This window comes from Rhinoraja longicauda, chromosome 3 (genome assembly GCF_053455715.1).
Source record: "Rhinoraja longicauda isolate Sanriku21f chromosome 3, sRhiLon1.1, whole genome shotgun sequence".
Classification (NCBI taxonomy): domain Eukaryota; kingdom Metazoa; phylum Chordata; class Chondrichthyes; order Rajiformes; family Arhynchobatidae; genus Rhinoraja; species Rhinoraja longicauda.
Genome location: NC_135955.1, coordinates 62,604,357 through 62,628,484, shown reverse-complemented (window position 1 = coordinate 62,628,484; position 24,128 = coordinate 62,604,357). Strand labels below are relative to the sequence as shown.

Genomic DNA, 24,128 nt, shown 5'->3' with positions numbered 1-24,128 from the left:
ATATAGAGGAGGCCCTCGTGAGAGCCTCATCTATAATGGAAGAGGGGAACCCCCGTTTCCTAAAGAATGAGGACATATGTGATGCCCTAGCATGAAACACCTCATTCTGGGCGCAGATGCGGCGTAGACGGAAGAATTGGGAGTAGGGGATAGAGTTTTTACCGGAGACAGTGTGGGAAGAAGTATAGTCAAGATAGCTGTGGGAGTCAATAGGTTTGTAGTAGATGTCGGTCACTAGTCTGTCTCCTGTGATGGAGATGGTCCACTCGTTCCTTCCCACCCAAACCACCCCCTCCCCAGGTACTTTACCCTGCAACCGCATGAGATCCAACACCTGTCCCTTTACCTCCCTCCTCGATTTCATCCAAGGAACCAAACAGTCTTTCCAGGTGAGGCAGAGGTTCACTTGCACGTCCTCCAACTTCATCCATTGTATCCGCTGTTCCAGATGTCAACTTCTCTACATCGGTGAGACCAAACACAGGCTCGGTGATCGTTTCGCTCAACACCTTCGCTCAGTTCGCCTTAACCAACCTGATCTCCCGGTGGCTCAGCACTTCAACTCCCCCTCCCACTCCCAGTCTGACCTTTCTGTCATGGGCCTCCTCCATTGTCATAGTGAGGCCCACCGCAAATTGGAGGAAGAGCATCTCATATTTCGATTGGGCAGCTTACACCCCAGCAGTATGAACATTGATTTCTCTAATTTCAGATAGTTCCTCTGTCCCTCCCTTTCCCCTCCCCCTTCCCAGTTCTCCCACTGTCTTCCTGTCTCCCACTACATCCTATCTTTGTCCCATCCCCTCCACTGACATGTCTGAAGAAGGGTCTCGACCCGAAACGTCACCCATTCCTTCTCTCCTGAGATGCTGCCTGACCCACTGAGTTACTCCAGAATTTTGTGATACCTTCGATTTGAACCAGCATCTGCAGTTATTTCCCTTCACTATACACATCTATCATTTGCCAGGCTTTATCCTGCTCCTCCTCTCTTCCAGCTTTATTCCTACCCCACTCCACCCCCACCCCCAAACACAATGACTCATGACTCTAAACATCACCTTTCCATGTTCTCCTGAGATGCTGCCTACCACTCTGAGTAAATTGTTTGCCTACGTTGTCTCATTGGTGATGGATTGTAGAGCACATCTAGTCTGGTGCGAGTTTAGAGGTGCTGACTGACTCATGTACTTTATATAATCCAAGACATCCGTACTCGTGGAAGGTCACTGAGTGAGGAAACGGAGTCTGCTGAGCCGGATGGCCACATCGCACAGTGATCCGGCACAGATCTACTTGCACTTTATTCTGTCTTAAAACTGTTACAATTTGTTTCGTTGGGTTGTTGTTGTTTAAATTAATTAAATTATTGCATCGTATGGGAGGCGCATTCCCAATCTCGTTGTACCCCTGTACAATGACAATAAAGATGTATTGTATTGTATTGTATTAAGCATCTGTTCTAATCTTTCGCAAGTCATGGAGGCAGGTCAAGTGCCATCATTTTCCATCTTCCCACTTCTGCCTCTCTGCCCTCCCCTTCAGTCTGTCCAATTTTCATTCTTTTTTCTTGTTCAGTTGTCCATATGACAGAATGAGTGAAGGCTGCTAAAATATTATGTGAGAGATTGGAAGCAAGCCACGGACACTGAACAACCTCCAACACCCCAGAGTTAACAGTGTTCAAGTTTATAGATACAGTTTAGAGATACAGCGAGGAAACAGGCCAATCGGCCCACCGAGTCCTCACCGACCAGCGATCCCCACAGATGAACATTATCGTACACACACTAGGGACAATTTACAATTATACCAAACATGGGAGGAAACCGGAGATCCCGGAGAAAACCCACTCAGGTCAGGGGGAGAACGTACAAACTCCGTATAGACAGCACTCATGGACAGGATCAAACCCGGGGCCCAAGCACTGTAAGGCAGAAAATCTACCGCTGCGCCACCATGCCACTCAAGTTCAAGTTCAAATTACTTCTTTTTATTGCGCTGTCACCATATTACAAATATGCACTTTCAGTCACAATGAAATGCTGAGGCAAAATCATCTCATCATTCGGACATGTAAAAGTTTCAATTTTCAAACTAATTGCTTAATCTTTGAAATCATTTAACTTGCACGTGGTTTTCATGATTCCACGTTACACTCCTGCTATGGAAGATCAGTCATGGCAATCAAATTAACCAATGAAAAGGCACTGTCAGACAAAAGGGTTCAGAAAGATGGTGACTTCAGAAGTTGTACCCTGTAAGGAGTTACGTCTTCAATTTCACAGGCCGGAGCACACATTGTATCCAGAGCATATTAAAAATCATGATTAATGGAGGTGTTACACTTAAAATGGGCTTACAAAGCGGGGAAATAGTGGATTAAAATAAGTAGCAATGTTGTTATATTGAATGTAGAGATAATTAGATTTGTTAGACTTTGGGTATATGCAGATATATGAGGCACTCTGCAGCTAGCCAGTGGTTCCATTCAGACCCGCAGGCTACCCTGATAACAACTTAAAGTTAGAGCCAGCGCACAACATGAATCAGCTGGCGCAATCTTTTTTCCTGCCCATGAGCTGCACAGGCTTTACTGGAGGGTCGAAATATTTCTCAGCATTAGTTTGCGGAGGTGCTAACATGCTAGCCCCTGTTGAGATTCTGAGCTGCCCATTATCTTCAACACTGGTCCTCCTTTAAGTGTTTTTCTTAAATATTTGCTTCCATTATTATCCAACCCACCCCCCCCCCCCCCCCTACACCCTCAATTCACTGCCGATGTTTAGTTTTAGTTTAGAGACACCACACATAAACCGACCCTTTGGGTCACCGCGTCCACACCAACCGGCGATCCCCGCACACTAACACTATCCTACACAGACTAGGGACAATTTACAATTTTACCAAGCCAATTAACCTACAAACCTGTATGTCTTTGGAGTGTGGGAGGAAACCGGAGCGCCTGGAGAAAACCCACACAGGTCACGGGGAAAACATACAAATTCCATATCAACAGTACCCAGAGTCAGGATTGAACCTGAGTCTCTGTAAGGCAGCAACTCTACCACTGCCCCACTAAGTCTTCAAGGTCCTTTGATTACCTGCTCTTCTGAAGCAGACCCTGGTTCAAATAGTTCAGTTTAGTTTATTGTCACATGTTACGAGGTACAGTGAAAAGCTTTTGTTATGTGCTGGATACCTCTCCACCTGCCTGTCCCTGCCACCTCCCCTATCACATATCTTTTTTCCTAGAAACTCCACCAGTGTGTCTTGTCCGAACAAGACCCTCCCAAACTGGCCCACAATCTTACTTGTCTCCCCATCTGCCTTTCCACTCCCCGTGAATTCTATACTTCCCTAATCTCCTCAATGCACCATCTACATCGGCCTCCACCCATCCCTTCACCACCTCCACAGTGACCTGCAGCTCAACAGGTTTCTGTTCTGGGCACCAAACAAGCAAGATGGGCAAGAAACAAGCAGAAACGAGGAACTGGAGAAGCTGGTTTACAACAAAAAAAAGGACACAAAGTGCCGGAGTAATTCAGCAGGTCAGGCAGCAAGTCAGGAGATCATGGATAGGTGGTGTTTTGGTCGGGGCCCTACTTCAGATCTTTTTGGGCAACAAGCATGAGCATTGTGCTGCATGTGGCCTTGCTGCTTGTGTGCAGCTCCTGCAGAGCCACCCTTTCCACCTCATCGTTTGAAGCACCATACCATGGATGTAACTTTGAGGCTCTATAAGACGCTGGTAAGGCCGCATTTGGAATATTGTGAGCAATTTTGGGCACCATATCTGAGGAAGGATGTGCTGGCTCTGGAGAGGGTCCAGAGGGGGTTTACAAGAATGATCCCAGGAATGAGTAGCTTAACCTATGATGAGCGTTTGTCGGCACTGTACTCGCTGGAGTTTAGAAGAATGAGGGGGGACCTCATTGAAATGCACAGAACAGTGAAAGGTTTGGATAGAGTGAATGTGAAGAGGATATTTCCACTAGTGGGAGAGTCTAGGACTAGAGGTCATAGCCTCAGAATTAAAGGATGGTCTTTTAGGAAGGAGATGAGAAGAAATGTCTTTACTCAGAGGGTGGTGAATCTGTGGAATTCTTTGCCACAGATGGCTGTAGAGGCCAAGTCAGTGGATATATTTAAGGCAGAGATAGATAGATCTTTGATTAGTGCAGGTGTCAGAGGTTATGGGGGAAAGGCAGGAGAAGGGGGTTAGGAGGGAGAGATAGATCAGCCATTATTGAATGGCAGAGTAGACTTGATGGGCTGAATGGCTTAATTCTACTCCTATCACTTCTGACCTTATGACCTTTTGTAGTCTGTGTACCCTGCTTTAATCTATTCAATGATAGGATGGATTCACTTCAAGTCTAGTTTATTGTCATATGCACATTTACGGTGAGGTACAGGTACACAGATTCACAAAACAACAACAGCATAAATTATACGTAAACGTTTATATATAAATAAATATATATATAATGCATGAATGGATTGGACACTGCGTGGATTCACCCTCTTGAGGGATGATCTGGCATCGGCCTCAGAATGCAGTGTCTTCAGGGGCTGTGGAAGCTCATTTAGGTGTGTAATTGTTCTGCATTAAGCCTGCATAGAAAGGCATTGAACAATGCTATCTGGAGATTCACTTCCAAGATGTATAATATTGAATGAGATGATAGGCCACAACTATCTCATTAATAAACCTGGATCATGGAAGGCAAACGTTGTATCCTTAGTTAAACCTGCAGGTTTTTATTCTGGTCATCTCACAGTTCTTTGGATACAGATTTAGAAAAAATGGTAAAAAGATAATAGCCACTAATGATGGTGACATTCACACCTGAGAAGAGAGCAGAATCAATTATAAAGATTGAGGGAAAGCATTTTATTAAGGGGGTTATTGACAGTAGCAGTAACAATTTTTTTTAATGTGCTCGTAAATAATAGATTTTTCGCAATAAGGCAAGCAATTCTGGGTTTTTAGGCATTTCAAAATGATGAATATTACCCATCCTGTGTATTTATGGAGCTGGGTAGCACTGTTATTCTTTATTCACTTTGGAATGTCTACAGTTTATATTTAATTCTCCTGCAGAATTTGTACAAACAAGTTATACGATTAGATCTAATGGAAAAGTATTTGCCTGCAGCTTCGTCAATCAAATGTTATCATTGTTTCATATAATTCTTGAGGCAATATACTCCAATGGACCTTGTAATATTGTTATTTTTATGCAATATATATTGTTCTGAAACAGCAGTCAGACAAATGGCCCTGAAAGGATAAATAAATACTTGTCATGTCACTAACTCAAAAGGAGAGTTATATTTCCACAAAAGGTCAACGCTTTTTGCCTCCTGACAGGACAAAGGCCATACAGATCTGTTCACAAAAGTCATCAGATAAGCAAATACAATTTGAAACAACCAACCTATTCCCTATCTTTTTTGTTAGGCCCTCAGGCTTGAAATTGTTTAGCCCAATTTATTTTTATGATAAATCTTTAATAGGAAATTATACCCCAGGCCAGAAAAAACAAACACGTATTTACTGAGTTCCTTTTCACGGTCATAGGATGATCTCACAGTGTTTCACGATCGGAGATTTAAGGTCAGAGAGTTGTGAATCTGTGGAATTCTCTGCCACAGAAGTCAGTGGAGGCCAATTCACTGGATATATGCGAGAGAGTTAGATATAGTTCTTAGGGCTTTCTCTTATGGAATCAAGTTATATGGGGAGAAAGCAGGAACGGTGTACTGGTTTTGGAAGAAAGCAGGAACGGTGTACTGGTTTTGGATGATCAGCCATGATCGTATTGAATGGTGATGCTGCCTCAAAGGGCCAAATGGCCTACTCCTGCACCTATTCTCTTTGTTTCTATGTTTCTACAGCACAGAAATGGCCCTTTCAGTCCACCACAATCATGCTGGCCTTTTTACCATCTACATTATTTCCGTTTGCCCATGTTGGGACTGTATCCTTCTATGCCTTGTTTAAATATGTCATAAACATAGGAATTGTATCCCATTCCACCCACTCCTCTGGCAATGTGTTTCAGACTTTTAAAACATAATCCATGCTCCATGCATCCAGGCTTAGGAAGTTCAGCATGTCCACAACAACTCTCACTAACTTCCACAGATGCGTAGAAGAAATAATTTTATCGGGATGCATCACAGCATGGAGGGGGAACATCTCCATCTAAGACCACAGGAAATTGCAGCGAAATGTGAACACAGCCCAGTCCATCACTTAAACCTACCTCCCTTCCATTGACACCATCTACACTTTACACTGCCTCGGTGAGGCCACCAACATAATCAAGGACGAGTCTCAGCCTGGTCACATGCTCTTCTCCCCTTTTCCATAAGGCAAGAAGTACAGAAGTGTGAAAACGTACAACTCGAGATTCAGGGATAGTTTCCTCCCAGCCGTTATCAGGCAACTGAACCTTCCTATCAACTATGAGAGAGCATTTCCTGAGCTGCTATATCTTGCACTCCCCATCCCCCAGAGAATCCAATACAAAATCCTCCTCATGACCTACAAAGCCCTCCATAACCTGGCCCCATCCTACCTGACTGACCTCCTCCACAGGCACACTCCCACCTGCACCCTCCGCTCTGCTGCTGCCAATCTCCTATCCCCCCCCCCCATCCGGACCAAACTCAGATCCTGGGGGGACAGGGCTTTCTCCATCGCTGCTCCCACCCTATGGAACTCACTACCCCAAACTGTCAGAGACTCCTCCTCACTCACCACATTCAAAACATCACTGAAGTCTCACCTGTTCAGTACTGCCTTCAACCACTGAAGGTCACCTCACCTTCTGTCTCCTTTCTCTGTTCGTCTACTTATTTATCTATTTATTCACTTCCCTATGTTCTTTAAATCCCTGTAAAGCATCTTTGAGTGTATGAAAAGCGCTATATAAATGTAATGCATTATTATTATTATTATTATTCCCATTATCATTTATCTGTGCACTGCAAATGGGTCAATTGTAATCATAAATAGTCTTTCCGCTGACTGGTTAGCACGCAACAAAAGCTTTTCACTGTACCTCCGTACATGTGACAATAAACTAAACTAAACTTTCATAAAGTGAAGAAAGGACTTGTATTTATCCCAAAATTTCCCAAAGTACTTTCAAGCACTGAAGGGCTTTGATATTGTAGCTCTGGCTGTACTGTTAGAGTTGTTACAGCCAATTTGCACGCAGGTTCCCACAAACTAAAATAATACTTTTTTCAAAGTCCAAATGAAAAATGTTTAGGCTGCATCAATTTACAAACAAATTTAAGGTGGACGCAAAATGCTGGACTTGTGAAGGAATGGGTGACGTTTCGGGTCGAGACCCTTCTTCAGTCTCAAGAAGTGTCTCGACCCAAAACATCACCCATTCCTTCTCTCCTGCCTGACCCGCTGCGTTACTCCAGCATTTTGTGTCTACCTTCGATTTAAACCAGCATCTACAGTTTTTTTCCTACAAACACATTTAAGTAGCCTGTACTTATTACAATGTAGGTATGGTGCCGGAACTGACATAATACATGGTATGCTTTGCAGCATGAATCGTGCTTTAAAATGTTGAGCTTGCCCCATCATATATTTGCTTTACAAACCTTAATGCCTGAATCATCTTCAAAGTATGCAGAGTTGCTTTGGTCAACAGAGTTAAATTTAGTTTAGTTTAATTTAGTTTAATGAAAGCCATTGCTCACACAAGGTGTTACCCAGCAAGTTAGTTAAAATATTAATTTGATATTTAGAGTTGAGATACAATAAAATAACTACCGAAGAAAATATTGGCATCCACAATCGAATCTATCAGGTGAATCACAGTGAAGAAATAATATATCAAACATTAACCGATAAGAACCTGCTGGGTTGGTCAGAACTGGCTGGGCTGGGCTAATCTGTTTTCCCTATTAAGCTCCAGGTATCATTTTGAACTGCAAATTTCCACCATCAGGCTATGACAAACGTCTAAAACAACAAAATGATCAAACGCAATTACTTTGAATACCCTGATCTGCACCTTGATGGAAGTGATTCTGTTTGGAAATCTCAGTCCAGTCCAACAGAAAGCATAAAGTCTCAAGCAAGGTAAGTTTTAAACTTGTTTTTCCAAGATTATGACTGTAAGATGTCTCCACACTCCAATTGTCCTCAAGTTTTCTCCTTTCATAATTCTTGGTATTTTCTGTGGATTGATTCTATTTAAAGAAAATATCGCAGCAACAGTTTGTAGAAGCAAGATGTAAGTTCTGTACAAATGATCGGCAATTTTTCCATAATAAAAGTTTTGACTGTGTTATAAAGATTAAAACAGTCTTTTGACATAAAACACAACCAAATTTCCATAGTGTCTGGATATGATGGCTTGAGAGGCCATCAAAACATCACTGTGACATGGAAATATCATTCTATACAAATTCATTTCTGAGATTTGTACATGTTGTATGCTTTTATTTCTTAGCTTGTTCAATGCAACAAATTGACAAAAGGATGGTGCTTAATTCTTTATTTGGAGCAGATGGTTTAGGGGTAACATGAGGGGGAACTTCTTTACTCAGAGGGTGGTGGCTGTATCGAATGGGCTTCCGGTGGAAGTGGTGGAGGCTGGCTCGATTTTATTATTTAAGAGTAAATTGGATAGGTATATGGATAGGAGGGGATTGGAGGGTTATGGTCTGAGTGCAGGTAGATGAGACTAGGTCAGGGAGAATGGTCGGCGTGGACTGGTAGGGCCGGACAGGCCTGTTTCCATGCTGTAGTTGTTATATGTTATTGTTATATATGTTATATGGTTGTTGATCTTACTTAACAGACCAGGTCCACTCGTGTGCAATCTCCAATCATTCACTCACTGACATGGGCCAGAAGTGAAGGCCAATTTTGCTGGTCCTCCACGCTACCGAATTGAGCAACTTGATCTGAAAGGCAGTTGGACCTTAAGTAGTACAGGTGGAGGTCCTACCTCCACAACATTTTGACTGCCATCAAAGGGTGGTGGGGGGAGGTGAGCGTTAGGCATTTGACATTTGTGGAAGTTGTAATGGATCCTTTATTTTTTTAAAGTGTGACACTCAGACATTTAAAGCCAATTAAAATAGATATAAATAATTAAAGTGTCAACTAAAACTACAAAACTTAAGCAATTAAAATCATTTGACGAAAGCAAAATAATAATAAAAATGAACACGTTTCCCTTTGCCTCCTAAATCTATGGCACAATCGCTGTTGAAATCAATGGGATCTTTGATCCTGCACCTGGCATATGTTCAGGATGGAAATCTCCCAGCAAAACTGGACTCTGCTGCTGCACTCTGCAAGGAGTCTGGCTACAGAGTGAACAGAAATGTGAAGCATTTCTGAGTGCTTATGAGAGGTCTGTGCTTGGCTTTAATTTCATTGCAATTGTTCCAATTGGAACCTGTGCAATGCGGAACAATTCTGCTTATTTAATTTTTGAACAGGCGTCTGAGTTGCAGATGCAGTTACATGCTGTGGGCCAGATGGAATGGTGGAAAGAAAACCTCCATGCCACAGTGGCTTGGCTCATACTTGCCCAGAAATACACTGTAAAACACGAGCCAGGAAAACATCAAGCAGAGTCTCCTTGCTTTTTATGGAATTTCTAAATGATTGGAATCAAATGTAAAGGATACAATGTGCATTTTGCAGCATGGTAGTGAACCAGAACATTCTTGGCTGTAGGGACATGCTAATCAAATGGATAAATGTACATAAAAGATTAAAATTCTGAATTTTCTGCTTTCATTTTATATTTTTAGCATCCTCAGTATTTCCTTCTGCTAATTTCATTGAATGATTCTGCTTCTGCCGTTGGAGATTGGTCTAGACTAACTTTCAATGTTCCATGAGCATTCTCTCTCATCTTACTCCATTATCCCTTATCATTTAATCTCCTGCAATCTATTCTATCACCCACTTTCCCTTTTGTTTCCACATTAGTCTAACTCTTTCTGCACATCTTAAAAAAAACATTTCTTGAACTACTTCCAGTTCTCTGCACGTAATCATTAACAGACGGTGCTACCTGACGTGCCGGATATGATATTACCATCTGCCTTTTGTTTTTATTGTTAACTTCAGTATCAAGTCCAGAATGCTGTAATCTGCCTAATGAAAAGATGAGGTGCTATTGATTGAGGTCCAATAAATAGTATAAGAAAATAACTGCAGATGCTGGTACAAATCGAAGGTATTTATTCACAAAATGCTGGAGTAACTCAGCAGGTCAGGCAGCATCTCGGGAGAGAAGGAATGGGCATTTATTCACAAAATGCTGGAGTAACTCAGCAGGTCAGGCAGCATCTCGGGAGAGAAGGAATGGGCATTTATTCACAAAATGCTGGAGTAACTCAGCAGGTCAAACATCTCGGGAGAGAAGGAATGGGTGACGTTTAATTCTGAGGCTATGGCCTCTAGTTCTAGACTCTCCCACTGGTGGAAACATCCTCTCCACGTCCCACTCTATCCAAGCCTTTCACTAATCGGTACGTTTCAATGAGGTCCCCCCCTCATTCTTCTAAACTCCAGCGAGTACAGGCCCAGTGCCGTCAAACGCTCATCATAAGTTAACCCACTCATTCCTGGGAGCATTCTTGTAAACCTCCTCTGGACCTCTCCTCTCCAGGGCCAGCACATCCTTCCTCAGATATGGTGTCCAAAATTGCTCACAATACTCTGAATGCGGCTTGACCAGCGCCTTAGAGAGCCTCAGCATTTCATCCCTGTGTTGATCAGCTCACTCTGTGATTGTTTGATGTGCTGAGCCAAGCTGTGATCTTCAGAGGTATGCACATCTAGGAATGAAATTGGGTTTGTGAATCGCTGGCTTTCCTTTCCTGAAGTTAACAATCATCTACTTGGTCTTGCTAATGTTGAGATCAATGTTGCTGTCCTAGTACTATTCAATCAGATTATCAGTCTCCTTCCTGTACTCTGACTCAATGTGATCCATTATTGGCCAAACTTGGTTGATCGTCGGCAAATTTAAAGATGGCTTTGGAGCTGCTTTTGGCTGCACAGTCATGGGTAAAACGAGAGAATAGACCAGGGGACTGAGTAGATGTATTGATGGTTATCGACGAGGAAATCTCATCACCTTTCCGTACTCTTTGTGGTCTGCCAATGCAAAAGTCAAGGGTCCAATTGCATAGGAACTTAAATCTATGAAGAATCTTCGACCTGAAATGTTAACATTAGGTAATTTTGTCACATTTGAACAGAGATATTCCCTTTGTTCATCTCTTCACCGTATTCCCCAACTATGTTATTTTCTTTTTCCATTTTCCAGTTCATATGATAGATCCTAGATCTATGTATCTTTTATTTATAATGAATGATCTCTTGCTCTCTTGCTATCCACTTTGCTGCTGTAACACTGTAAATTTCCCCGGTGTGGGACGAATAAAGAAATATATATTATTATTATTATATTGGATATAAAATGTTAACTGTCCCTCTTTCCACAGATGATCCAATTTTTACATTTATAAAATTCATTTTGTGTTTTCATTATTTTTCTATTTTGAATTCAAAATTATAGAAAGGCTCTTAATTAAATCATCTTAAAGAAACCTTAGAGATATACAGACCCTACGATGGGATTCATAAATTACAAAAAGAAAAATGAAGATAGAATTCAAGAAATAAATGAAAAAACAGAGAAAATATTTTTTGAATAGTCAAAACTAGCCTGCAAACGAACCAGACCCAACAAACAATACCAAGGTTTTGCTGCAGGCAGATTATTTGGCTTGGCAGTACATTATATATTTTTTCTCTCGCAGTCCCTTGGATGACTTGCTTCTATTCAAGTTCTATGGGTTCGGAGGTGGCAGATGAGACAGATGTTGGAACCACAGACACTTTCACAGATTAGTTAGGAAGTGGCCGATGGAGCAAGTGAACAGATAGTTTGTAAGTTGATGCACTCCTTCCATCATTTATGCCAGGGTTCTTTGGCCTCCCAATAAACTGACAAGATCTTCAATGCATTCCAACATCTTCCTTCTGTTTATTGAGCGGTTATGAGCTTAGAATTCTAATGGGTTTTCAAGAGTTTATTTTTTGTTCTGTTCACCTGATATTCTCTATCCAGGAGCTCCGGGCAGAGTGTCTGTTTTGTGAGTCTGGCATTGGACATGAAAGTAACATGGCCTGCTCTTCTGTGCCAACTGAGTGTAATTAGGTTCTCAATTCCAGGAATGTTGGCCTGGGTAAGGTTGCTGACGTTGGTTTGCTAATTCTGCCAGTGGATGTGGAGGATTTTCTTGAGGCTGCATTGAAGCTACTTCTGCAATGTTTTAAGGTGCCTGCTGTAGATAGTCCATATCAACATAGAAAAACTTTAATCTTATGTCCATAGAGACAAATATCACTATGGCCAAGTAGATTATGCATTTGCGCAAGGTGATAGACCTTCAAATGGTCATTAAGGTGATGGTGAATTTCATCCTCAATGCCTGCCTTCATTGAGTGGTGGTGCACAAGATATGGGAAGGGCTCATATGTTCCAGGATTTCATTATTGGACCTCTGTAATTGTTTTTAAATTCTAAGGTCATAAGTGATAGGAGCAAAATTAGGCCATTCAGCCCATCAAGTCTACTCCGTCATTCAATCATGGCTGATCTATATCTCCATCCTAACCCCATTTGTTGTACATTAGGGACATGTTTGTGGAGGACATTTGTTTTGTGGGTGTTGAGTACGTGGCCTATTCTTTCCTTTGCTTCACTGAGTGACTCAAAGATCTCTTGGAGCTCAGCCTCCGAATAAGAATGTAAGCATCACCTTTTCACTGCAGCTTCGTGACTAATGTTACTATCCCCATGAATGTCTCATGTCACTGTTGTACAGGAAGGAGATAGAGATATTGGTGAGATGGTGGTAGGACATTAACCTCTCCCTCAATATCACCAAGATGAAGGAGTTAGTTGTCGACTTCAAGAAGCATATTAGAGTATATGCCCCCAATAACTCTTATAAACTACAGATGCACCATAAAATCATACTGTTGGGCTACATCACAGCTTGGTTTGGGAACAGCTCTGTCCAAGATCACAAGAAATTGCAGAGAGTTGTAGATGTAGCATCACACACACCAGACTCCCCACCATTAACTCCAACTACACCTCATGCTGCTTGGATAAGCAACCAACATCATCAAAGACGTGTCCCAACCCAGTTGTTCCTACTCATTGCTCCCATCTGACAGAAAGTACAGAAGCTTCAAAACACGTACCACCAGATTCAGGAACAGCTTTCTGGTTTCTGAATGGTCCTTCCATAAGCTAGAATACTGTCCAATTCACCTCTCCCCCATTGTGGATATTGGACTTTGTCTATGGAACTGATGCGCTGCAAAGCTGAGAACTATATTTACACTCTGCATCTTGCACTTTGCTCCAAGTATTTACGTGAGTTTGACTTGATTGTATTTATGTATGGTACATTTTTATCTGATTGGATAACATGCAAAATAAAGCTTTTCACTGTATGTCAGTATGACAATAATAAACCTAACTTATTAAATCCTCCTGTTGCATTCATTTACTTATTTCATTTTCCTACCTTCTCTCTTTCCTGTGCCCTACTTGGATTTGCACCCATTTCCCCCCTTCACCCTCCCCTTCAACTATGTTACTCCCTCTGGCCTCACAATTTGTACCTCTTCTATACTCATCTCATTCATTTTCTGTTTTCATCCCTGGCCTTTGTTCAACTATCTACCTATCAAAACCCTCCCTCCATGTATCCATCTATCACCCGCCAGGCTTTGGCCTGGCCCTTAAGATAGAGCTCTTAATGATAGCGGAGTCAGGGGGTATGGGGAGAATGCAGAAACGGGGTACTGATTGTGATTGATCAGCCATGATCACATTGAATGGCGGTGCTGGCTCAAAGGGCCAAATGGCCTACTCCTGCACCAATTGTCTATTGACTGCTCCTGTCACTACCAGCTTTGTTCCCCCACCACCACAAACAGTCTTAAGAAAGGTCCTAACCCAAAACGTCACCTACCCATGTTCTCTAGAGATGCTGTCTGACCTGCTGCGTGATTCCACCACTTTGTGTCTTTTTTTTGTATAAACCAGCATCTGCAGTTCCTTATATCTACTTTAAGAGATGGATTTGGTTGTTATTGACATTCATTTGTTAAAAGCATTATATAATGCCATTGGCATACGAGAATGTGGGTATATCAATAGACAATAGACAATAGGTGCAGGAGGAGGCCATTCGGCCCTTCGAGCCAGCACCGCCATTCAATGTGATCATGGCTGATCATTGTCAATCAGTACCCTGTTCCTGGCTTCTCCCCATACCCCCTGACTCCGCTATCCTTAAGAGCTCTATCTAGCTCTCTCTTGAATGCATTCAGAGAATTGGCCTCCACTGCCTTCTGAGGCAGAGAATTCCACAGATTTACAACTCTCTGACTGAAAAACTTTTTCCTCATCTCCGTTCTAAATGGCCTACCCCTTATTCTTAAACTGTGGCCCCTGGTTCTGGACTCCCTCAACATTGGGAACATTTTTCCTGCCTCTAACGTGTCCAACCCCTTAATAATCTTAATAATCTTATATGTTTCGATAAGATCCCCTCTCATCCTTCTAAATTCCAGTGTATACAAGCCTAGTCGCTCCAGTCTTTCAACATAAGACAGTCCCGCCATTCCGGGAATACCTTTCCTTTCTGAACAAGACCCCATAGCATTTTACCTAAATTAATTAAAGCTGTGGATATTCAAGAAACAAAAATATATTTTTGATAGATGATAGCTTTTTGACAATTTTGGAGATTGAGTTGACCTAGCATTGGGCTGCACAGTGGCACAGCTGTAGGGCTGCTGCTGCCATACAGCGCCAGAGATCCATGTTTGATTCTGACTATGGGTGCTATCTGTATGGAGTTATACATTCTCCCTGTGACCGTGTGGGTTTCTCCAGGTGCTCAGGTTTCCTCCCACACTCCAGTCGTATAAGTTTTTCTGGTTAATTGGCTTCAGTAACAATTGTAAATTGTCCCTAGTGTGTACGATAGTGCTAGTGTACAGGGTGATGACTGATCAGCACGGACTCGGTGGACCGAAGGGCTGTTTCTGTGATGTACCTCTAAAATCTAAAGCAGTAATCACATCAGAAAGGAAAATGGAAAGAAAAGGGGGAAAACTATTCTTATACATTTCCAAGTGGCTGAGTCATGTCTTTGTTGCTTAGATCAGTTATCACACACTTATTACACATTCACTCAGCAATCCACACTTCATGCTTCAGACTGAAGCTGTAAGAACATCAGAGCCTAAGACATGGACACAAAAACACATTTTAAAAAGCTTTTCATTCAATGTCACTATGAGTAATGTATGGAGGAGTACATGTAGGTGAGGATTTTATACCATGCCAGTTTTATGGCTGTGCGTAATGCAATGAAGATTGAATCTTGAACTTTATGCCATAAAAAGCGAACTTGCCTCCTAACTTATATGGATATTATGACTGAATATAAATATTATACATATGTACACAACATTTTTACCCTGTTTTTAACATGAATCTTTTAACAGTAGCTTATAAGAAGGCACCAAACAGTAATTCCATTTGAGGTGGAAGACACGTCCCATAAACTATGGTATTATTGATGAAATAATTTTAACAGTCTCTATTGATGTGTTTAATTATTGTCAAGGGATGGTGAAGGAGCAAGATGTATTTAAATCACCTTTTCAATGTGCCCTCTCCTCTCAAAATTCTAGAGGTTAAATCATTTCATTTTTTATTATTAGAGTTTACATTATTAATCTTCTGCATCCTGACAAAATTAAGTTTAAATTATGGAACCACAGGCCAGCTATATCTGAAGCACAGGGTGACGAGTTTACTGTACCAGTTCAAGGTGATTGCACATATTATTTCATTTTTGTCGATGAATTTTTAATTAGTACATTGTCAGTGATACCATCATTCATACCAGTAATTTCCCACCAACAATACTAATTAAAGAATCTTTCTAATTTAAGTCAACTAATTCTGTTTCTGAGCATAAATCTGTCTTGTTTTCAACAAACTAATCACGCATTAATGATTACCAGGAGCCTGCTTTAAATAAGCAGCAGGAAATTTACTTCAAAATTCAAATGTTTCATCAATTCAAATGTGTGATTTGACATTATGTAAATATGCATGTTACAGCAATGATACATTATTAGGAAATTCACACTTTGAAAGGCAGCTGAAATACTTTGCCCAAATTAAACATTATCTTCAATTAACATCAGCCCAGAACAACAGTGCTTCAGTGGTTAATATACCCCTGTAAACAATAGACAATAGGTGCAGGAGGAGGCCATTCAGCCCTTCGAGCCAGCACTGCTATTCAATGTGACCATGACTGATCAATCAGTACCCCGTTCCTGCCTTCTCCCCATACCCCCTGACTCCGCTATCCTTAAGAGCTCTATCTAGCTCTCTCTTGAATGCATTCAGAGACTTGGCCTCCACTGCCTTCTGAGGTAGAGAATTCCACAGATTCACAACTCTCTGACTGAAAAAGTTTTTCCTCATCTCAGTTCTAAATGGCCTACCCCTTATTCTTAAACTGTGGCCCCTTGTTCTGGACTCCGCCAACATTGGGAACATGAGATCATGGGCTAATAGGGGACATTGAATGGGATATTTGATCTCCTTTACTGACACTCAATCTGTTTCAGCATTGTTTGGGAAAAGACTCTAGAATCTCCAGCATCTGCAACTCCTGTGTCCCCTCAGTCTGTTTGATTCAGTCATTTACCAGCTAAACTCCCGAGTACCATCAAAAACATTTTTTTAAACCACAGCATTCACCCAGTATTTTGATTGCGGTGGAGGTAGTAGAACTTTTGTAACCACAATACCAACATGATCATGAAAATTTCACAGCCAAAATTATACCCTGAATACAGAAACAAGGAACTGCAGATTCTAGTTTACACAAAGGGGCATAAAATGCTGGAGGAACTCAGGGGTCAGGCAGCATCTCTGGAGAATTTGGATAGGTGACGATTCCGGTTGTGGCCTTTCTGGTCACCTATCCATGCTCTCTAGAGATGCTGCCTGACGTGCTGACTTACTCCAGCACATTGATTCCTTTTTTATACCCTGATTATATTGGAGTGGCAAAGAACCATTTACTAATGTTCAGTGATTGAATATATAAATGATAAGAGTGTAGGGGAGTTGGTGCATAGGGATGAATTAATCGTTAGAAACTTTAACTGACAACTGATTTGTTGCATTGGCAACTGATTTGTTGCAAAGTTGGAATAGTAACTTTTGATATATAAATAATAAACTTAAACGTTGACAGAAAATCACACCCTATAAGCCAACACGTGGAGTGTGACATAAATCTGTGTGAAATCTCTACCCAGATTGTAAAAATGTAACATTGAACAGTTGTCAGTCTAGTGAGTGCTAGTATTTATAGCAAGTATTCCACCATTTTCATCCCAATCTCCATTAATGCATCTGCAGAAATTTTTTACTTCTAAAATACTCAATCATTTCCTGATTTAACTATTTCCTTCACAATATTCTTTTTTTTCTTTATATTTTTTTCTAATTATCTACAAGTTATTAACCTATTGCCGTGTTATTTGAACTGTTCAGCTGCATTCTTGTGCATGGATAAGCCCATACCTAAAGTGCCCATTTAGTGTTCAAAATAATATTTTAGCTGTAGCAAACACAGAAACATTTGCAAACATTCAATAATTTGGACAGTATCTGTGGAGCATGCAGCAGAGCAAATTTTACAGATTGATGACCTTTTCAGATACGTACTCCTCAACTCATTCTCCCAATGAGTGGCTTTTCAGCTAATACAGAGGCACAGAAAGATCCAAACAGTTAGTTTGAGATAGAGTGAACAGAAGTAATTAGGTGCCTAAAGGGAGCAATGGTAGCAGAAATAAAGGAGTAAAAAAAAGGGTCAGGGCAATGAGTAAATGGTTATCTGAACATCGTAGGTGGAAAGCATTGAATTCTGGCAGAGACAACGTTTCCGTGAACAAAGAATGTGACAATGAAAAGAGAGATAAATCCCAACAGTATGGTCCCTACTATAGTTTGATTGATGACTCAAAGACCAACCCATTTTCAGTGTCCCCGTAGAAGTCATTCTCCATTACCGCTATCCAAGAAAATAGAAATTGAGATCTAAAATCATTAAAAATTATTTCCTGTGCCCAATTAAGGGAGAATAATCAAGACCAGGATGTGTGCCTGGACCAATCCAGCTATGCTACTCAGAAATCTATGGAAACACCAAAATTAGAGTTTTTGTAAACTTACAGTATAACATACATTTTTTTTCCCCACAAAGATAATGCAAGTCCTCTCCAAGTGAAAGATAATCCCTGCATATTTCCCCCCCCCCCTTGAATATCTTTTGGTTCTAATAACATGCTTTGGTTCAACATTTAATATATTTTCTTCATTTGACTGCCAGCTGTTCACAAACTGGATTAGTCCAGCCCGACGATGATGGTGGTTACCCAGAGTCATTAGTACCAGGATGTATCAATCACTCTCAATGGTTATTTAGGCAGTTCAATGAGGATCAAATTACATAGTGTGCAAACTTGATCGCCATCTTAATTGGACATTAATGTCTCTTCAACTATTTTCGCTCCCATGCTGTTTTGTTACTGAAATAGTTTGTTTGCTTATTGAAGGAATTATGCTGCTGTGATTGTTTTCCTCGTATATTCTGAATCAACAAGATAAAGTTGAATATACATGGGAAAACAGTTTGGTTTTCATTTTTACATTTTATGACTCAGTGATTGAGTGCCTAAAATGAAGAAAATATGTTGACTACAAAATTAGTTTGTTATTCTTTCTCTTAACAATAGATTAAGACTAAAAAGGATTGAATGGTACAATAGGGTAATTATTATCTCCTTCCGACAATGACTGTAGATTAAAAAATGCCCAATATAATCTTCCATTACAGAACAAACAAAAAGACTGTGTTGACATGCTGGCCCTTTTGCCAAATGATTGGACTTGATCTGCCAAGGCCTTCTGGATCTCCTGGTTGCTAATCATTTTAACTTCCTATCCCATTCCCATACTGACCTTTCTGCCCTGGGTTCCCTCCATTGCCAGAGTGAGGCCACACGCAAACTGGGGGAACAGCACCTCATATTCTGCTTGGGTAGCTTAGTTACCGCTGAATTACTCCAGCTTTGTGTTCTTTTGTGTAAACCAGCATCTGCAGTTTCTTGTTTCTACTCTATCTTATAATCTGTGCTTTCAATAAGAGCATCTTAAGTTCTTCTTTGCATCAAATGTTCTATCCATCTGAACCCCATGTCACCTTTAGTATGTGTTTGGCTTTCATTGCTCTGAATTTGAATTTAACAGTGACATGTTTGTTGCCAAATTCTGAGCATAGGCAATGTGAATAATAGAGAACACACACCATCCATTGTTGGCCATGTGATTTCATTGATGCGAATGGAATTAAATGGAATCCTTATGGGTTTCCTTTTGGTTTTTAGTCATCATCTCAATAAATCAAGCATTATACTCATGTGAAAGTTGATGGGACAATATCCTTATTCTACTCTCTATATATCCATGACTGTGCAGACCAAAACAGCTGCAATGCTATCTTTAAATCCGCTGACATCATTGGACATTGGACATCATGGGTTACAACAAATTTGAGTACAGGAGAGAGATTGATATTGTGGTTGAGTGATGCCAGAACAACAATCTTGCACTCAATGTTAGCAGGCCAAGGAGCTGATTTTTGACTTCAGGAAGGGAAAACCGAGGGAGCAAGCACCTGGTGGGATGGTGGTGGAGAGAGTCCACGGCTTCACGTTCCTGGGTGTTCACATCTTTGATCTGCCCTAGGCTGAGCACATTGTTGCAATCTAAAAGATTTTATTTCCTCTGAAGTTTGAGGAGATTTGGCATATCGCCGAATACTCTTTTGAACTTCCCCAAGTGTACGGTGGAGAACATATCGACAAGTTGCATCATGGCCTGGTTGTAAAATTTGAACACTTGAGAGTGAAGAAGTATACAGAAAGTGGTGGTAAAACATGGTACTGCACTGTGGTGACATTTTGGCAGCAGCACAACAGCAAAAATAGTCCAACAGGATCCCAACACTAGTCACATCTTCCCATCTCCACAACTCCCTGGTTGACCCATCCCTTCGCACCCAAACCACCCCCTCCCCAGGTACCTTCCCCTGCAACCGCAGAAGATGCAACACCTGTCCCTATGCCTCCTCCCTCGACTCTGTTCAGGGACCCGACAGTCCTTTCAAGTTAGGCAGAGGTTCATTTGCACCTCCTCCAACCTCATTTACTGTATCCGTTGTTCAAGATGTGGACTCTTATACATTGGTGAGACCAAGCGCAGACTGGGCGATCGTTTCGCAGAACACCTTTGCTCAGTCCGCCTGAACCTACCTGATCTTCCGGTTGCTAAACATTTTAATTCTCCTTCCCATTCCCACACTGACCTTTCTGTCCTGGGTCTCCTCCATTGTCAGAGTGAGGCTAAACACAAATTGGAGGAACAGTATCTCATATTTCGCTTGAGCACCTTACAGCCCAGTGGTATGAACATTGATTTCTCAAACTTCAAGTAACCCCCGCATTCCCTCTCTTTCCATCCCTCCCCCACCCAAGTCGCACCAGCTTCTCATTTTCATCCAACAAACAGCTTACAATGGCCTGTATCCTTTATCATCATTACTTTTTTGCATATCTTTCATTCGACATCATCATTTATATCTCGTTTCCCTTGCCCGTGACTTTCAGTCTGAACAAGGGTCTCGACCCAAAACATCACCCATTCCTTCGCTCCAGAGATACAGCCTGCCTCACTGTGTTACTCCAGCTTTATGTGTCTATTCACAGCAAAAGATATCCATTCTGAACTTATTTGGATAAAAGAAACAGCCCAAATCCGTGCTGTTTATTCACAAAATGCTGGAGTAACTCAGCAGGTCAGGCAGCATCTCGGGAGAGAAGGAATGGTGACGTTTCGGGTCGAGACCCTTCTTCAGACTGATGTCAGGGGGGCGGGTCAAAGGAAGGATATAGGTGGAGACAGGAAGATAGAGGGAGATCTGGGAAGGAGGAGGGGAAGGGAGGGACAGAGGAGCTATCTAAAGTTGGAGAAGTCGACGTTCATACCACCGAGCTGCAAACTGCCCAGGCGAAATATGAGGTGCTGTTCCTCCAATTTCCGGTGGGCCTCACTATGGCACGTGCTGTAACTGACAAGCTGTTAGTCCATTTGAAAGTTTTAGCCCTATTGCAGTCTTCGGACGGTAACAGAGTCACCGATTGTAAGGGATTTCATGATGCTGGGAAATCCTCGCCCTCATGGAGGATCTCAGTTAAAGTGAGTACAGTGAATACCAGGGAGGCCTCCAATACATAGAGAAATGTGGTGTACAGTGGCCTGCAAGTAAGACTGAAGGGCAGGGGACTACAACCCCCCCCCCCCCCCCCACCTTCAATTCTACTTATCAAAGTGAGATGATGGAATTCCGTGAGCACTGTTTCACAGAGATATGGCTCATCTCCCAGCTTCCCAGACTTAGCCCTCCAGCCCGAAGGTTCCTCCATGCAATGCATGGGACGAACGGGAGCATCCGAGATAGGGAGAGGTGGAGGCATCTGCCTTATGGTGCTGCAACTCCTGCTCTCCGCACCTGGAACACCTGGCATGGAAGTGTAATCCCTCTACCTACCAAGGTAACTTACCTCCATCATGACACCATCCCACTCCAGGCAGCCGTTAATCTAGCACCGGAGGGGCTACACGCCGTGGTCAACAAATACCAGATGGTGTACCCCAACACCTTTCCTAGACTTCGAAGATGCATATCACTTCATCCCTCGTCCTCACTTTTGGAAATCTGATCACCTGGATGTGCTCTTTTTCCTGCGTGAGGGCAGCGATTGATGTGTGCAGCCCCAGTGGTGAGATCTGCACAGAACTGGTCAGGGAGGCAGAGGCATGACCCCAGAATTGCTTGGAGCCGATAGACTGGGCGATGTTCAAGGACTCGGCAACGGGCTTGAAAAAATAGGCCACGGTTGTTACCGACTTTATAAGAAAATGTGTGGAGCGTGTGTTCCCACGAAAACCACCTGTGTTCCCCAAACCAGAAGCCTCAGATGAGCTAGAATGTCCACAATCTTCTGAGGACAAGATCTCAGTGGGGCATTCAAGTCTCACAGGGCAGATTCATGAAAGGTCCAGGTACGCCCTGGATAAGGCCATCAAAAAGGCCAACAGACTGTCACTCTAAACTGGAGGGTGTGATGGATGCTCAGCAGCTGTGGCAGGGCTTGCATGCCATCACTTTCAATAAGACAAAACCAAGTAACAGCTAAAATGACAGTGAGGCATCACTCCTGGGCGAGCTCAATGTGTCCTACATGCTTCGAAAGGGAGAGCACTGATGTGCTTTCTCGGGCTCCATCGACTCTGATGGTATTGCAATCTCAATTACCAAGGCTGATGTCAAAAGATCCATCAAGAGGATGAACCCACCTAAAACGTATAGACCTGATGGTGTACCTGACCATGTTCACAAAACCTGCATGGGCCGACTGGCTGGAGTTTTGTGAACATCTTCAACCTTTCATCACTGAGATCGAGATCTGAGGTTCCCACCTGCTTTAAAAGGGCATCAATAGTAAGATCAAAGTGACGTGCCTCAATGGCCACTGACCGGTGGCACTAACGTTTGTAGTGATGGAATGCTTTGTGAGGTTGGTTATGGTGCAAATCAACTCCTACCTTTGCAATAACCTGGGCCAACTACAATATGCCTAGCACCAACATAGATCAATGGGGATGTGGTCTCACCGGCTCTCCAATCTGCACTGGACCACTTAGACAATAAAAACACAAGTCCGGCTGATAAAAGTAGACTACAGCTTGGTGTTCAACACCATAATTCCCTCCAAACTTGTCACCGAGCTGAGGGAAATGGGTCTGCTGCACGTATTTCATTGTTCTGTTTTTCCACATATGACAGTTAAACACTCTTGTCACCTGATCTCTCCAGCGTTGAAGGGATCTACAGGAAGAGCTGCCTCAAGAAGACAGCTAGTGTTATCCAAAACCTACACTCTCTTTGTGCTACCATGAGGAAGAAGGTACAGGGGCCTGAGAATCATCGCCTCCTGGTTCAATAATCACTTATTCATCTCAACCATCAGGTTCTTGAACCTCCTTGCACAACACTCACAGCAAATCTACCTCAGCACTGTAAGGGGTTTCTGCGCCGAGCTTTCGCCCGACCTAAGGTCCCCGTGCCTTGCTCTGATCCCTTGACCAGGCCGTGCACACTGGTTCCCCGTGAGTGGTTCGACCCACTCACCCCTTACGGTTCTAGACACTGGGCTTAGATGCAGGAGCTCTTATAGTGCAGAAAAAAATTCAACCAGACCAGATTTTAAAACCAGGGTTTAAATGAAAAAGGCTTTTATTCAGCACTTGGGACTATTGTCGATGAATACTTATACAGTTCTATAATACATGACTATGAAACACATACCGAATCACACGAATACTTATAACTATGAATCATAAAACACACACAGTTCTATAAGGCATATACACGAATACCTTTTACTTATGAATTCTTAAACACAGTTCTGCAAGACACATACACGACTGTCAGATGGGGAACGCACAACGCATCGCAACCTTGACCAACACATATTTTAGTACACACCCAACGTTTATTCACAACCACCCTCCCCTCTACACTAAACTATGTCCAGGATATGTAGGATTTGGAATGCATGCTCACCATGGGGCTATTACTGGGGTTACTGGCTGTTCGTTTGGCAGTATTTCTCCTCGAGTTGCGTGCCTGTTCCTCTCTCTTGCATCCGTTTTTCTTGCCTGTCTTTTCTTCCTCCTGCATTCGTTTTCTTGCCTGCTTGCGTTTCCTGCAGGTTTTCTTCTAGCTTCAGCTTCTTCTTCCAGTATTTCTTCTTTAGTTTAAAACCCAAAAGTAGTGGCCAGTTATACTGT

The 24,128-nt window shown here is 42.2% G+C and overlaps 1 protein-coding gene across 3 annotated transcripts in view; it reads left to right on the top strand.

The window, feature by feature from the left end:
- Positions 1-7,931: 7,931 nt before the first annotated feature.
- Positions 7,932-24,128, top strand: part of gramd2b (GRAM domain containing 2B) — a 101,221-nt gene continuing 85,024 nt past the window's right edge. For 2 of the 3 annotated variants that reach the window (XM_078397006.1, XM_078397002.1), the window contains exon 1: positions 7,932-8,125. In XM_078397006.1, coding sequence (XP_078253132.1) covers positions 8,019-8,125 — 107 coding nt within the window. In that variant the 5' untranslated portion in view covers positions 7,932-8,018. The remainder of the gene's footprint in view (positions 8,126-24,128) is intronic. The other variant, XM_078397003.1, reaches the window with a different exon arrangement.